Here is a 14,491-nt window from a genome sequence, read left to right as displayed (position 1 = left end):
ACACACGCTGCAGCCAGCGAGGAGAGGAGACACACGCTGCAGCCAGCGAGGAGAGGAGACACACGCTGCAGCCAGCGAGGAGAGGAGACACACGCAGGATCGGGTGAGTATCTTATTTTAATTATTTTTTTTAACACGGTATTTGTCGTATAAGACTCACCAACTTTCCCCCCCCCAGTTTTGGGGAAGAAAAAGTGCGTCCTATACGGCAAAAAATACGGTAAATAGGAATCAAAGTCTAATTCTTCATTTGAAGAGGATGATCCTGAGTTACCAGTGCTTATAGCTTCATCCGGTAGTGGTGTTTCAGGTAGTAATCCCCTCATGCGAACGGCTATATCATAGAGGGCCTTTTTTGCAGTATCAGTCTGGTCATCGCTCAACAAAATTCGGCTCATTGGATCAACATAAATAGCAGCTAACAAGATTTGATTATCCAGTAGGAGATTCTCTCTTTTCTTCATTGACGATACAATGCCATCAGCTATTAAAGCTCCTCTTTTGTTTAGGCAATATATCAAGCTCTTCCATTTCAAGAAGAATTTGCCAGGTGTTAAATCTTCAGATTGCAAACTCTTGGTGACAGTAAAGGGTTAGAAAGTAGATTTTCCAGTGCTTTTACTTGTGTCCACTGGCTTTCAGGTAATATACCATTTTTATTGTACAGTTTTTCAAGAAAGTCTTTTAGTTCAAGCAAACGCTTTACCATCAAATAAGTGCACATCTTTCCAAAGTGGCATCTGTTTTAGGGGCCCTGGCTGCAACAGTTACTTGCCTCAATTTGCCTGTTAGAGTAGCTGCATGACGATCTTTCAATCCATCTCTTATTGCAAGTTGCAGAGTATGAACACCACAATGCATATGTTGAATAGTAGTACGCTTAGATTCTCCTTCAACAAGGTTATCAAAATTTCACTATTCTCTTCGCTTTCACTTTCTACAATACTTGCAGAACTCTCTTCCTTTATTATCTGTCACTTTCTTCATCTACTTTATTCATTTTCTCAATTGCGCTCAACATATTAGAAGCATTATCTGTCACAATACAAAGAATCTGTTCCTTTTTAATTTCAAAATCTAACCTCCGGAGATGGTCACTGGTGTGATGTGCCTGGGTATCCTTTACTCCCAAGGTCCCCGTTATTGTTTTATTATTTTCACCAACAAATCTAACAATAATAGCAAAATAATTGACTCTGTGATGTGTGCATGCATCCATTTTTATGAAGACAAAATGTCCCTTCAAACCTTTTTAGTAGTTCTTCCTTTTTACATTTGGCCTCTTCAATTATACGTTTCCTTATCCTTTCTCTTTCCAGAGAAACACCAAATTTTTTAGCCATTTCTCCATTTAGGCCTAAGAAGGCTGGCTGTGAAAAGGATAGTGGTACACTATTCTTTACTAACATTTCAATAATGTGGTTTTTGAAATTTTCTGGTGTCATTGTATGGTAAATTTGTCAGATATAAAGAATCTTCTTGGTTGTGTTTGGTCTCCAGTAGATTTTTGAACATTTTTTATCCCAGAAGTAGATGGAATATTTTTATTGATATCATTCTTATTCACGACTTCTAACACTTTAGGATGAAAACGCTGCAAGTTTCTTTTCAAATGTGATGCTCTTATAGGTACATTTTTGTTAGACCCACTGAAACTGCTAATTTTTGCATCATCTTGTTTTTCACCATCATCTTCAAGATTACATTGGCACAGAAAAGTTTCTCATCACTTGATAATGTAAAGTGCTCATAAACAGCAGACTTTATCAGGTTTGTTGACAGACTTTTTGTCATTGTGAATGGGGTGCCGCTTTCACTAAAAAAGAAAATATAAAATATGTTATACTAACTAGCATATTCTTTGATTTAAATACAAACATACACATTGTCCTGCACTATTGCAAATACACATACAACACGAAACTATACACACAAAAAAAGCTATAGCCCTGCACTAAACTTAGACATAATTTGTCCTATACAGAAAAACATGCACAAACATTGATTCTATACACACAACACAGAGCCCTTAATTTTACTCAGAAACATATACACAAATTTGCACTATACACAAACATTCATACATTCCTGCACCATACACACAAACATACACATAGCCCTACAGTTTTATCCAGAAACATGCACACTGCACAGCCTTCCATCATAGTACTCACAAGCTTTAATGCAGTTTTAAAATAAACATAAACATGAACACTTACAACTGAATCCAGCAAGCTGTTCCTCAATGTTCTTCTAAGCTCTTTTAGCAGACACAGGAAGTTGAGCAGACATTGCTGCCTTTATCTATGTTTGCTGATCTTCTGCTGAAGACAGGGCAGTGGAAGGCTCCAGGGCCAGGGGGGCCCACTTAACTAACTTCCTAGTATTAGATGATGTGCCAAATGATAAAGTTAAGCCCTGGATCGGAGCATATATGGAGAGTGCGGACAGGACTCCTAAACACACATCAAGGCATAGCACTCACCTACACCTATAACATTACACTTGTTTACACTCAAATAAACTTGTTAAACACATTATATCGGAAGTAAAATGAAAACACTTTTAACTAATGTGTTATCCAGATTACAATAATGTGATGAACTGAACTTCACACTAGTAGAAATAAAACTATGCACTTGGCTTTATTTTTACATCAGAGGAGTACTTAAATATGACTATTGTTTGTGAAATAGGACATTTGAACTTGGTGTATTTTTTTTATTATAATTTAAATTAATCAGGAGTCGGAGTTGGCACATATTTATTGGCTCCAACTCCAGGTACCCAAAATTGTCTTCGACTCCACAGCCCTGGTTACCTCCAAATACTTCAGTAAAGGTTTGAGGTTCTTTTAGCATTAATAGCTCTTAAGCTGAATATGCTGAGCTGGTAAGTCCTGGACATATTAGCAATTGTTTTAAATATACTTCTGTTGTAGATTGTCATTACAGTGGTAGTATTTACAATCCTGTTTGAAAACCGTAGGTATTCACAGCCTTCTTTGCATGGGCCTTAAACATTCAAACAGGGCTGCAGTAGCAGTGTACATCATCTACATGACAGAGCTGCATTTTTGTTGAATTAAATTATGAAAATGAATATACCATTTGAACTCTGTATTGTTTGTCCAATTATACCACATTAATTGGTACATGCATTGTTTAAATAAAGAACAACTGTTTTGACGTTCTCTTGTGTTGAAAAAGTCAACAATTTCCGTAGTGTGCTTACTTTTTAACATCACTACGTTTGTGTAGTTTGTTTCTCTAAAACCTGCTTTCTATTCTTTCTATTCTTCACAATTACAATGTGTTTTTCTTTAGGAGTTACTGACCCAGATCAGGTTGTGAAGAAATATCTGGAAACCATTGACAAGCCTCCAGATGAGGTATGATAGCACTTTGCATTATAAGCAAAGATCTCTGTGGAGTATACACTGTAAATATGTTGAATGCAACTTTTTTTTCTTTTGAAAGGACTGTATCATTTGCATGGAGACTTTGACCACTCCTTCAGGATACAGTGAGACTTCAGAAAGCAAATCCATCAAGTCTACTGCTGTTGGGAAGCTAAAAAAATGTGGCCATATGTTTCACCAGCTCTGCATGTTTGAAATGTATAGCAATGGGAATAAGGTATTGACTTTCATTTTCAATTAAGCCTGTGCTTTCCCTAGGTTCTTTGTTGTCTACTTCTGTGTGCTATCATTTACCCCTTTTGTTTGAAAAATGGTTCCCGTAAAACAGGTTGGAAGAGTTACTGCATAAGAGAACTGCAGAATTATTGCTTTGTGTTATTTATATAAATTTACCTGAGAAATAACTAGCAATTGCATCTCAGTAATTGCTGTATTTACCGACAAATACATTTAAATATATGTATGGGATTGAGGCAAAATAATCAAGATATTTTACAGAGCAGCTACCAAAAAGATTTGCAAGGTTATGGTTACCTTCTGTATTCCGCCATGTTTTGGTGTATTGTTCTCTGTGTTACAGACACAGTACAACAGGCTACATACAAATTATAAAAATGGGATAATTTTATATGCATCAGGTAGGGTATTAGTATTTCCTGTTTCACATGATCATTTTCTTACATACATGGTGCATGGTGATCAAGTAAACAGGACATGAAGTAATGTTTTGGCACAAGTGGTTCTTTAAAATGTCTTTTTGTTGATTTAAGAACTATTCCTTTATGTCTGAATGCATGTGTATATAATATATATGTATATATGTGTGTATGTGTGTGTGTATATGTATGTGTATATATATATATATATATATATATACATATCTGTGTAGAACAGAAAGGGAAAGAAGTGAAGGAGGCTATTTTTAAGCATGCTTACAACAATACAAATTTAGCAAAACTGCAGTGTCCATTTTAATGTTGCACCATTGATTGAGATATATATATTAAAAAATATATACACACACATACACAACGTGTCGTTATTTGTATAATAATTTTAAGTGTTTTGTTTATGCAAGTAATGTTTTGAATTTATTAGCAAGTTCATTTTCCAAGTGCCACCTGAAATAGCCTCCTTTACTTCTTTCCATTTCTCTTCTACATGTGTTTGTATCTATAGGCTATGTCTCTATAGATATCCTAAAGAGTGCTTTGATTTTTTTTTCTAAAAGTTTATTAAATAGAGGTTGCAAATGACAGATACAAACAATGCACAGAAGCAGGAGAGGACTTTGCTCAAAAAACCTTACAATCTAACTGCAGGATCAATTTGCTTAAAGCATGTCTTAGCAAAAATAAACATGTTTACTACATCTTGCACTTACATTTTGTCATGCTTTTATACCCTTAAACATGTTGCACATGTTATAAATATTATGTACACCTACCTTGTTTGCTCTATGTTGTTAAGCACTTAATGTCAGCCTGCCTCCTTTATTTATGATAGATTACAGAGCCCCCCTCCCCCTCCATCCTTTATTTCTTAACTCACAAGCTGAGAGCACAAAAATAATCAGGGAAGAAGAATAAAGTGTAGTTTTGCAACTAATAGGTAATTGAGGCAAATTATTTTTTTTTAGTTCAGTTGTTTGCCACACAATGATACTTACAAAAAAAAAATAGAGATTTACTACAACAATGAGCAGCATCAGTTATTGGCAGGGGAAATGATCTCTTACAAAGGGAAATTGTTACTGTGTCCGGTGAGAGTCTTCAGAGCTCAGAGAAAAGAGTGATTACCATGTGATGTCGGCATGCTTTTCATGTTGGCTTTATGTTCATTCCTATACAGGAAACATTGTTCTTTACATAGTCATAGAACACACAGCTTCGCACAAAGTTAAAAAGCTAATAATTGTTTTCTGATATAACATAAATGTGAAAAGAACCATACTTTAGATTCAGTCTATTGTGTTATTATTTTTTAACGGATTACGTAAGTAAAGCCCTATCTATATGACTACAAGATCATAGTGTTTTTGACATAATCGGGTGCTTAATATGTGCAGATAGTTTGGGTGATAGTTGTGCTAAGATCTCTGAAATTTAAACGCTTAACAGTTTCTGTAACTGATGTTAAAACATATCAGTTCGGACGTGTTCAGTAGATGTTTGATGCAATGATACTTCTAAGCAGACATGGAAATTATTTACAAATCACCTGTGACTCTATAGTAGCTTGGTCCAATAAAATGTAACACTGCTCCTGTTGTAGCTAAATTGGCTATCTCTCTCTCTCTCTGGAAGGGAGATATATTTGCCCAGGATTCCTCTTTTATGTGAGGTATATTTGCCCAAGATTCCTCTCCTGTTTGAAGTAGCAGGTGGAAGACTCTCACCTGTGAGATAATTAATGAAGAAACACTGAGGGTGGGGGATATAACCCAGAGCCAGGAGCTCAGTCAGGAGCCTAACTTGGAGAGACACAGACAGGGGTCTGTGCAGGCTCAGCTTAACTTGGAGGGACACAGACAGGGGTCTGTGCGGGCTCAGCTTGGCTTGGAGAGACACAGACAGGAGTTTTGTGTCAGTGCAGCTCTATTTGGAGAGAGCTCTGTTTGGAGACACAGCCAGGTGGAGGCTTGGTTTTGAGCTGACTAGGAGAAGCCCTCCAGCTGATAGACAGGGATGTTTGATGTATAGTAAGTGCCGGACAGGCAAGGTTTTCTTTTGCTGTTTTGTTATTTTATATGCAACCTTCAATAAACCTAGCTGCAAGCCAGCCTAACACTTATACTTCGGTGTGTGATATGAGTTGGATGAACCAGACAAGTGTCCTTTGACCCCAGCAAAGGCGATCCTGAGCCTAACCCCTCACATGTGTGTGTGTGTGTGTGTGTGTATGATGTGTGTGTAAAACAAGCACAGTGTTCCCTGTCGGAATAACAGGGTAAAAAATAGCATTTGCAGTTCTAGTATGTTTATTAATAAAAAATCATACCTTTCTTATTAAGAAAGTGTGTTAGTGTGAAATGTTTTGTGGTAACGGTGGTAACGGTCCTGTGTGAACTTGTCACCTTTAGGATGGAAGTCTTCAGTGTCCTTCTTGTAAGACCATTTATGGGGAAAAGACTGGAACACAGCCCAAAGGAAAGATGGAAATCTTTTTAATCCCTCAGTCTTTGCCTGGTCATGAAAACTGTGGCACTATCCACATTATATATACCATTACTCCAGGAATACAGGTACATTCCTTTTTGCACCTATTTACGTTGGTAGTTTCTACATTAGATTTGTATTATTGGTTTCCTAGCCTTATAACATCTTTTATTCTAACATTACTTTGTCACAACTAATCAAGACAACTTGAGGCAGGGCTTCCTGTCCATCCTCCACAGATATATTTATTTAATAAGTGATATCCAGTGCTCAACTCAGAATTTTTTTTTCTCAGCCTTGACCACTGCTTTATCAAGAAGAGGAACAGGCAAAAATGTTCAATTGAGTATCACATTGTTACTTTTCTAAAAGCATCATTTCTTGGACGTGCTCTCCAGCCAATATTTTAATGAGGATTTATTGCTGATGACATCATACTGCAGAAATGTTGATATTGTAGATGCATGTGATGCCCCCAGCATTCCACATGGCCGTGAGCAGATCTAAGCTGATCTAGGACTACAAAAAATTTTCCTTTTTTTGTCTATAATAAGCATATAAATTACATTATCTTAGGATTGGACAGTCTTTGACTATTACTCAGGGGATATGGTAAGCTTTGTAGTGGTTGTCTAGATGTCGCTGGCCATTGGGTATGAAGAAAAAAAAAACTTATGACCATACATGGTGTTCACCAGCTCCAAGTGTTGTTTTTTTTTTGCTTCCTACCCAATACCTTGTCACTATCTAAATGAGAAAGATATTATTACTCTCAAACAACAATAATACCTTCTTACATGTGGTGACACCACTTTTTCTACAGGGTCCAGAACACCCAAACCCAGGAAGGCCTTATTCAGCACGGGGCTTCCCTCGCCACTGTTATCTTCCAGACAATGATAAAGGAAGATTGGTAAGTAAAATTGTTATGTTTAGAACATAGAATCATAAGTACAACATTTTATTTGATTAGGATAGATATAAAATACTCCCATTGAACCAGGTTGTATATTCTTTAAAACTATTATTCTTCCAGGCAACATATATTTTTAAAAAAGACATAGCAAGGTAAATGGCAATTTTTTTTAAATACAAATTCAGTTTAAATATATTAACATATTTATGTAATTCCCTACGCAGTATGAGAAGAACTGGGAGTTGGGTTGGCAGTACTGCAAGCCTTTCAGAATTTACTATTTTGTGCAGCATGCTGGTATCTGGCTGATAAGAGGAGAGCGAGCAAAAGGCTGACCTCACCAGTGTCTTACTGTTCCTTCATTATTCAGTCAGGGTCCATGACAAAACCACTGTATTTTTCTACATTGTAAAAATGGAGGTCAGATCTTAAGTGAACAAACATATATATAGATTTTTGTCAGAATATATCATATTTACAAGCTTTAGCTGTGACTTTGACCAGTTTGTGTTCAATTCCCCTCTTATTGTATTGTTCCATTGGAATGTGACTATAACATTTTTTTTCGTCCTCATATGGCACTAATGCAGTAGTTTACAGGGCTATCATACTCTGATAATGAAATTTTATCCTAAACATATGTACTAAAATGTAAATTCATTCTCTTACTATGTAAATTAATTATCTTAAGGTTATGTGAGCTGTATATAAAGCTTGTCAGAATTAGTTTTCAAAATGTGTTAATCTGTTTATTTTGAATTTGTTTGTATTGCGTAGCAGGCGCAAACAAATGGTGCCATCTGCTGGGTGTCAAAAAGTACTGCATCTCTTCACTGTAGCAGAAAAGTCACTGTATCCAGGAGTATATACTGTTTCTAGAAACTGTATTACTTACTTCTCCAGTCTTCTGAGGAGTGTGACGTTATCATAATTTGGAGGGAATTCTGGCAGTGTTTTCTTACAGCCAGACTGTGGTATTGAAGACCATCTTGTGCAGCTTGGCAAAAATCTGAAATATGAACTTCATTTTTATTGTTTGCTGCTCAGGTAATACCAAAAACTAGCCACACCGCTTCCTCAACATTTTTACATACACAATAATTTAAACAAGACCTTAACAAAATGAAATGATAAATGAGGCAAATACCATGGACATGATTTTTAATTTTTTAGAACTGCTCTTTGGTATACTTTGTCATATTGTGTATTTGTTGCTGTGTGTAATTTGTCTGGTGTGCAAAACAGAAATAGTTGAGTTACTTGAACTGGTCTAAAAAGATATAATACAATACTAAATAGTTTTGTAAATGCAAGTTCTGTTAAGACGTTTTACCTTTGTTTTAAACAGGTATTAGAGCTTTTGAAGGTTGCCTGGGCAAGGCGGTTGATCTTTACCATTGGTGTTTCAAGCACAACGGGTGAATCTGACACTGTGGTGTGGAATGAAATCCATCACAAGACAGAAATGACCTCAAATGCAACTGGACATGGTTACCCTGATGCAAAGTACCTGGACAATGTTCTTGCTGAGCTTGCAGCTCAGGGAGTGTCAGAAGACTGCATAAACATGTAAAAGACTATCTAGCTGACTGCTTGCTTGTAATTTTGTTGGGGGTGGCGTTCAGTTCATTTACACGATGCCTTAAAGTTATGGTTTCATTTTGCATAATATATATATATATATATTTTGGTAAAGCAATATGTATCTATCAGGGGTTTACAAAAAATGCTGGGGAAATCTTTGGTTTGTACAAGAATTGCATGTAAGCATACTACCAACCCTGCAGGACAGGGGCCAACCCAGTGAACCATCTTGTCTTTCCCAACATGTGTTCATCCTTGTGAAATGTCTGTTATAGATAACTTACACCCAAAAAGATCTGTTTGTTTTGGTGGTACAGGGAATTGAAACAGCCTCCATGTAAAATGCTGTATCTCTTCTGTGAATGTCCAGGGTCAAGCAGGTTTTTCTCCCCTTCTTCTTATTCATGTACTTGCACACAATTCACTATCCTCCTGTGCATTACATTATTGAGGGCAGATAAAAAACAACTGCTAAAAACTAAAAAGCAATATACATGTACATTAGCCAATAGCAATTGTGAACAATTTAGTGATCGGACTTCAGTAAAATGAAATCAGTCGCTAGGAGTTACTGCACTTTACATGTTATAATTCCTGCTGGTATCCTTTAAAAATACGCAATAACTTGGGCTGACAGCATCAGATTGAGTGACAAAGTTTAGAAGTTGACTGAAAGAACCTCAATTGCTTTACTTTCACACAAATCCCGCTGTGTTTTTCTACTTTTAAGTTTAAGCTTCACAAGTTTAGTAACCCTGCATCCCCAAAATAATTAGGGCAGGAGTTAAAAGCACTGCATATTGAGTGTGGCTGCTTCATTATGTGGGCACTTATCATTGCCTGTTCATTAGAGAGCCCTCCCAAGTTATGGAAACTCCATCACTCCACTGACAACTATATTATTATCCAAGGTCTGTATACTGATTCTGGTTTCTTATTCAAGGAAGGCAATTCTTCTTTTTATAACAAAAATAAAGTTACATGCATACTATTTGTTCAAATATTTCCATGGTAATGATCCTGAAAAACTATGGTAAGCCCTAAAAGTTAACTTAAAAATAAAAAAGCTTATGCAGAAAAATCACTGCACTTGTCAAAACACAGTTTTGTTTTTTTACAAAAATTTGAAAAGATGTACATTTGAACATTTAAAATAAAACAATGTAAACAAAACATGCATAAGAGCAGATTTAGCTAGTCTTGTACATCAGGTAAAAGGTTGAATCTGCATGCACAACCAATCTAACACATTTATTGCCACATCTTTTGACTCAAACAGCAATGTTCAGGGGATCAGAATTCTACGGGTAAATCTTATCCCAGCACCATTTAATCAAGGAAAATTGTAGCAGTCTCACAATCCTTTCTAGTACATCAGACCGCTTAGTCTAGTTGGGGACGCTTGTATGAAACAGTCCCTGAGTGCTTTATTGACATGGGATTTACTACTGATTTAAACAAAAATTAGCAGCATGGAATACAATTACCCAGTGTCTTTGGGCACATTTACTTTAATAATGTACCCATGGGTTTATGTGGTAAATTGCCCATATCAGCTATTTAGCTTCCAGCTGTTGTCTGCCATGCGAAATTTGGAGGTGAAAAAGACTGGTGGCTATGAATACCTAAAACTGGTCTTGTTAGCACATTTTTACACCCAAGTCCGTGTAAACAGAAATTAAAGATTGTATTCCCTGGCAGCAAGTCAGTTATCACCTTTTATCAGTTTATTGCAAAGTAACAGTTGTTTTCTACTGATGTGGGAAACGTAGTTTGTTTCCTTCTTTTGTTAGTGATCAACTTCCTGTGCAGACTTCTATAGAAAGGTTGCCTGTTGCTCTTCCATCTTTTTATCCCTTTTTTTTATCTTCATCGGTATCTAAAAAATCTGTTATATGTCACAATTAGCAAAACTGCTGTTTAACATTCATAATAAATTGTTTGAAGTTCAAAACCTATTCTGTGAGTAAACAAGCTTGTGAAAACTTTATTTGTTGTTTTACCAGCAGCAATTTTATTAATGAAGTGTATTTTAATTAATAAAAATATTTTATTCAGGTAGCTAATTTCTTAAGGAAGTCTTTAAAATATATTTGATTTTTGTTGTTTCCATTCTTGCTTTGTACATTGCTACATTTTATTGATTTGACACTGTCATTCCAAATGTAAGATTGTGCCTTGGACACTGATAATACGACCTAATGTGTTGATGAATGTTAACGTACAAGAGTCTCCTATTTCCACACCACATATTTCTCTATTCTTTCTAATGCTATGAGGACAAAAAAGGTTCCCTAAGTATTTTAGATGGCTAACATTTGCTACAAAAAGGTGATTTACTGTACAGAAAGCAAAAGGACACAGGTTTAAACACATGCACATTTTGCTATGTCATATCTTGCACGTACAGTGGCGCACACATCCTCATACATACATGCATGCAATAAAACATTTTATATACACACAATATAATGGGTTACCTAGCTTCTTCATCCTCAGTTTTACATGTATTGCTGTGAGGGAGGGGGAGGCTCTGCATAATTTACAGTGACCTTAGAGCACTCCTTAGCTCAAGGGTGGTACTCCACCCTATAAAGAAACTAAGCCAAATAAAGATAGGTCAATCTTCAGGAATTCTGATGCTTCATAAGTCCGCAAAACCTGGAAGCTGCAGAAAAAGTATTTAGCAAACTTTCACGGAAATGGATTGCTAAATTGTATATGATTTTGCTAAGGGGGTGCATATTCCTTTGTAAAGGCCATAGCTATTTTATGTTTTTTTTAATTGTATTGTATTTCTAAATTCTCTTTCATGTTTTCTAGGTTCTCCATACCACCTTTGCTTAAAAAAATGTTTATAGAGCTCAATATCTCAAGCTAAAAGAAGCTGAGCTTTGACACTTCCCCTTTCCTATCTGCTTAGGCCTGACCCAGATTTATAAAGCATACATACATTATTTGTAGAATTTAAAAGGTAATCAACATCGTAATTAATATACATAAAAAGAAAAGTCAACAAATCATCAAGGTTGTCATGTACAAATTTTTTCATTGTCCTAAGGATGTGTGCAACGCCCAAAAGCTGCTGTCTGCTATGACTGAAATGATGGGCAAACATTCAAAAATGAATGCTCTGTGAATGTAACAAACTTGAATTACTTTTAGCACTCCCTGGACTTCTCTTGGGTCTCTACCAGGTATGCATTTTTCTTCTCCCTTACAGTAATACTGGAACAAAATATATAATCCTCCCTTATAAAGATTTTGTTTGTTTGGGAGGCTGAGATTTTTATGACTTGGTTTCTTCATATGATCAGAAACTTCACATTAGACCTGTCTGCATTACACTATGGTGAACTGCATTTCTGGACACATTCAAAGGATGCCGTCTTCTCATTTGTATCAAATATTGTGAAAAAACTAAATGCTGTCTTGAAAAAAATATATATGTTGGATACCAGAAATGGCTGCAGTTGCCATACTGATAATATGCTGCATGGTGAGGGCACTGATAGAAATGTGTATGCATCCCTATAGTTTTCTGTACAATTGCAAAATTTGGTACTTAGGATGTATTTTATTCTGGAGGCAGGGAAGATTGCAATACAGATTTTTCATTCAGTCAAAAATACAAAATGTTTTATGTATGAGAGTAACTATGTAAGACATACATTTTATTTACACTTCATTAAAAACTATTCTTAAACCCTCTGATTGTCATGTGTTTACATATACTCAGCAAATTGCACTTAATCATTTCTTCTAGATATTTTCAACATGCTGGTTGTCATGTTACATGGGCATTATATTCAATGATTAGCACTGTTTGTTTATAATAACATCTTCTTTGTCTCACTTTCCTTCCTGTAGTTTCAGCTTCGCAGTAAGCCCCTTACCTTCTCCTTCTTGTAAGCTCCTGAATTTGTATTGCTGGAGTGTTTCATGTCATGATCTTTTGATCAAATGTTTACTGTTTGGATCTTCACAGTTTGGATAAAACTACTCAATGATCTGCAAAGTGTCATTCTGATCGAGCCAACTGTCTGCCAACATTGCTGAGGTTTTCAGTTATTGCTATCTTAGAACCATGTGTTAGTTTTGGAGATCTCACTTTCAAAGCTTAGTCTGAGGACTGAGGAGGCAGATCAGTGGTCCAATTATTTAGCAAATGTACTAAAGGTTGATGATACCAACAGGCCTTCCCTGCTCGCTCCTGTGCAGGACAGAGGCTAGATGGGGGCGGTTTGCATGACTTGCAGAGAAAATCTTCTGCTAAACACAGCTGAGGTTGTGGGTGATCTTATGGAGGTGAGCTCTTTCTGCAGCCTCTTGTCACTCTTTATTGACCAAGACAAACTCTGCAGTTGTTTCTTTTTGCATATCAAAGCACAGCTTGCTCCAGAAGTTAATGAAAGTCTAGGCTCCATAAAGCTTTTTTTTTTGCTTAGTTTGTGATCTACTCACAGTGAGGATTGTATACAGTAACCGACACCACGCTGCCTAATAATATGTTGAGACAAACATCTGTCCTAACTGCATTTATTAAAATATTGTACCTGTTCTGACCTACATACAAATTCAACTTAAGAACACACCCACAGTCTGTATCTCGTATGTAACCCAGGGACTACCTGTAAGTAATGAGTAAAGAAAAGAGAAAGAATAGCAAACTTCCCTGTTACCTACACATAATGATACCATGGACAGCCAATGGAAACTTTTCCTTGGACAGGGAATGCAAAAACTTGGTCAGTTGAAAGACCATCCAGTGATTGAGAGAGAAAGGAAATCTGCAAATGAAACATCCAACAGGGGGACCCAGTGGTCAGAGCAAGTACAGTGTTGGGCCCTGCAGAGGGAGGTGAAAAATACTGAGTTTGCCAACCCTGCTGGAAATGACAGATTCCCTAAAATCTGTAGCAATGGAGTAGATCCCAGCAAGACACTGGTCAGAAAGGTATTTAACACAAAAATAACACAAAGGCCTCATTGTAGTGTACAACAAGCTTAAGCAGGATACAGTCTGTCAACTAGGGTTGTAAGTAATCATTCTGGGGGGTTTCTTAACACTTACCCACGGTTTATGGTGTATGTGATGGCATTAGTTCAAACCATAGCCAAGCATGATTGACATAATATATATTTGGAATTTCAGCCGCTTACTGTTAAAGCACGAAACTCTTGGCTACAGTCCATATAAAGAAATGCTTTAAGCTATAAATGATTCATTTGCACTAATTCCAATGGATTTGAAGGCAATGTTTTTTACAATTGCCTAGGAATTTAGATTGCACCAAAAAGCATGATATTCATATAGCTGCATGTGCAATCTTGTTTTAAATATTAACATGTACCACTGTTGGTTTACAGTTTATAACTCATTATTCTGCCATCCTTGATTTTAAGTAGTGA

General features: G+C 36.3%; 1 protein-coding gene across 3 annotated transcripts in view; it reads left to right on the top strand.

Moving 5' to 3' along the window:
• DTX2 (deltex E3 ubiquitin ligase 2) overlaps positions 1–12,790 on the top strand; it is a 51,420-nt gene extending 38,630 nt beyond the window's left edge. For all 3 annotated transcript variants that reach the window (XM_072416785.1, XM_072416773.1, XM_072416777.1), the window contains 5 exons: positions 3,327–3,391; positions 3,480–3,638; positions 6,504–6,665; positions 7,403–7,492; positions 8,844–12,790. In XM_072416785.1, coding sequence (XP_072272886.1) covers positions 3,327–3,391; positions 3,480–3,638; positions 6,504–6,665; positions 7,403–7,492; positions 8,844–9,068 — 701 coding nt within the window. In that variant the 3' untranslated portion in view covers positions 9,069–12,790. The remainder of the gene's footprint in view (positions 1–3,326; positions 3,392–3,479; positions 3,639–6,503; positions 6,666–7,402; positions 7,493–8,843) is intronic.
• The last annotated feature ends 1,701 nt before the right edge of the window (positions 12,791–14,491 follow it).

This window comes from Pyxicephalus adspersus, chromosome 1, assembly GCF_032062135.1.
Source record: "Pyxicephalus adspersus chromosome 1, UCB_Pads_2.0, whole genome shotgun sequence".
Lineage (NCBI taxonomy): Eukaryota > Metazoa > Chordata > Amphibia > Anura > Pyxicephalidae > Pyxicephalus > Pyxicephalus adspersus.
Note: the sequence above shows the minus strand (reverse complement) of the source record. Positions and strands in the feature narration are given on the sequence as shown.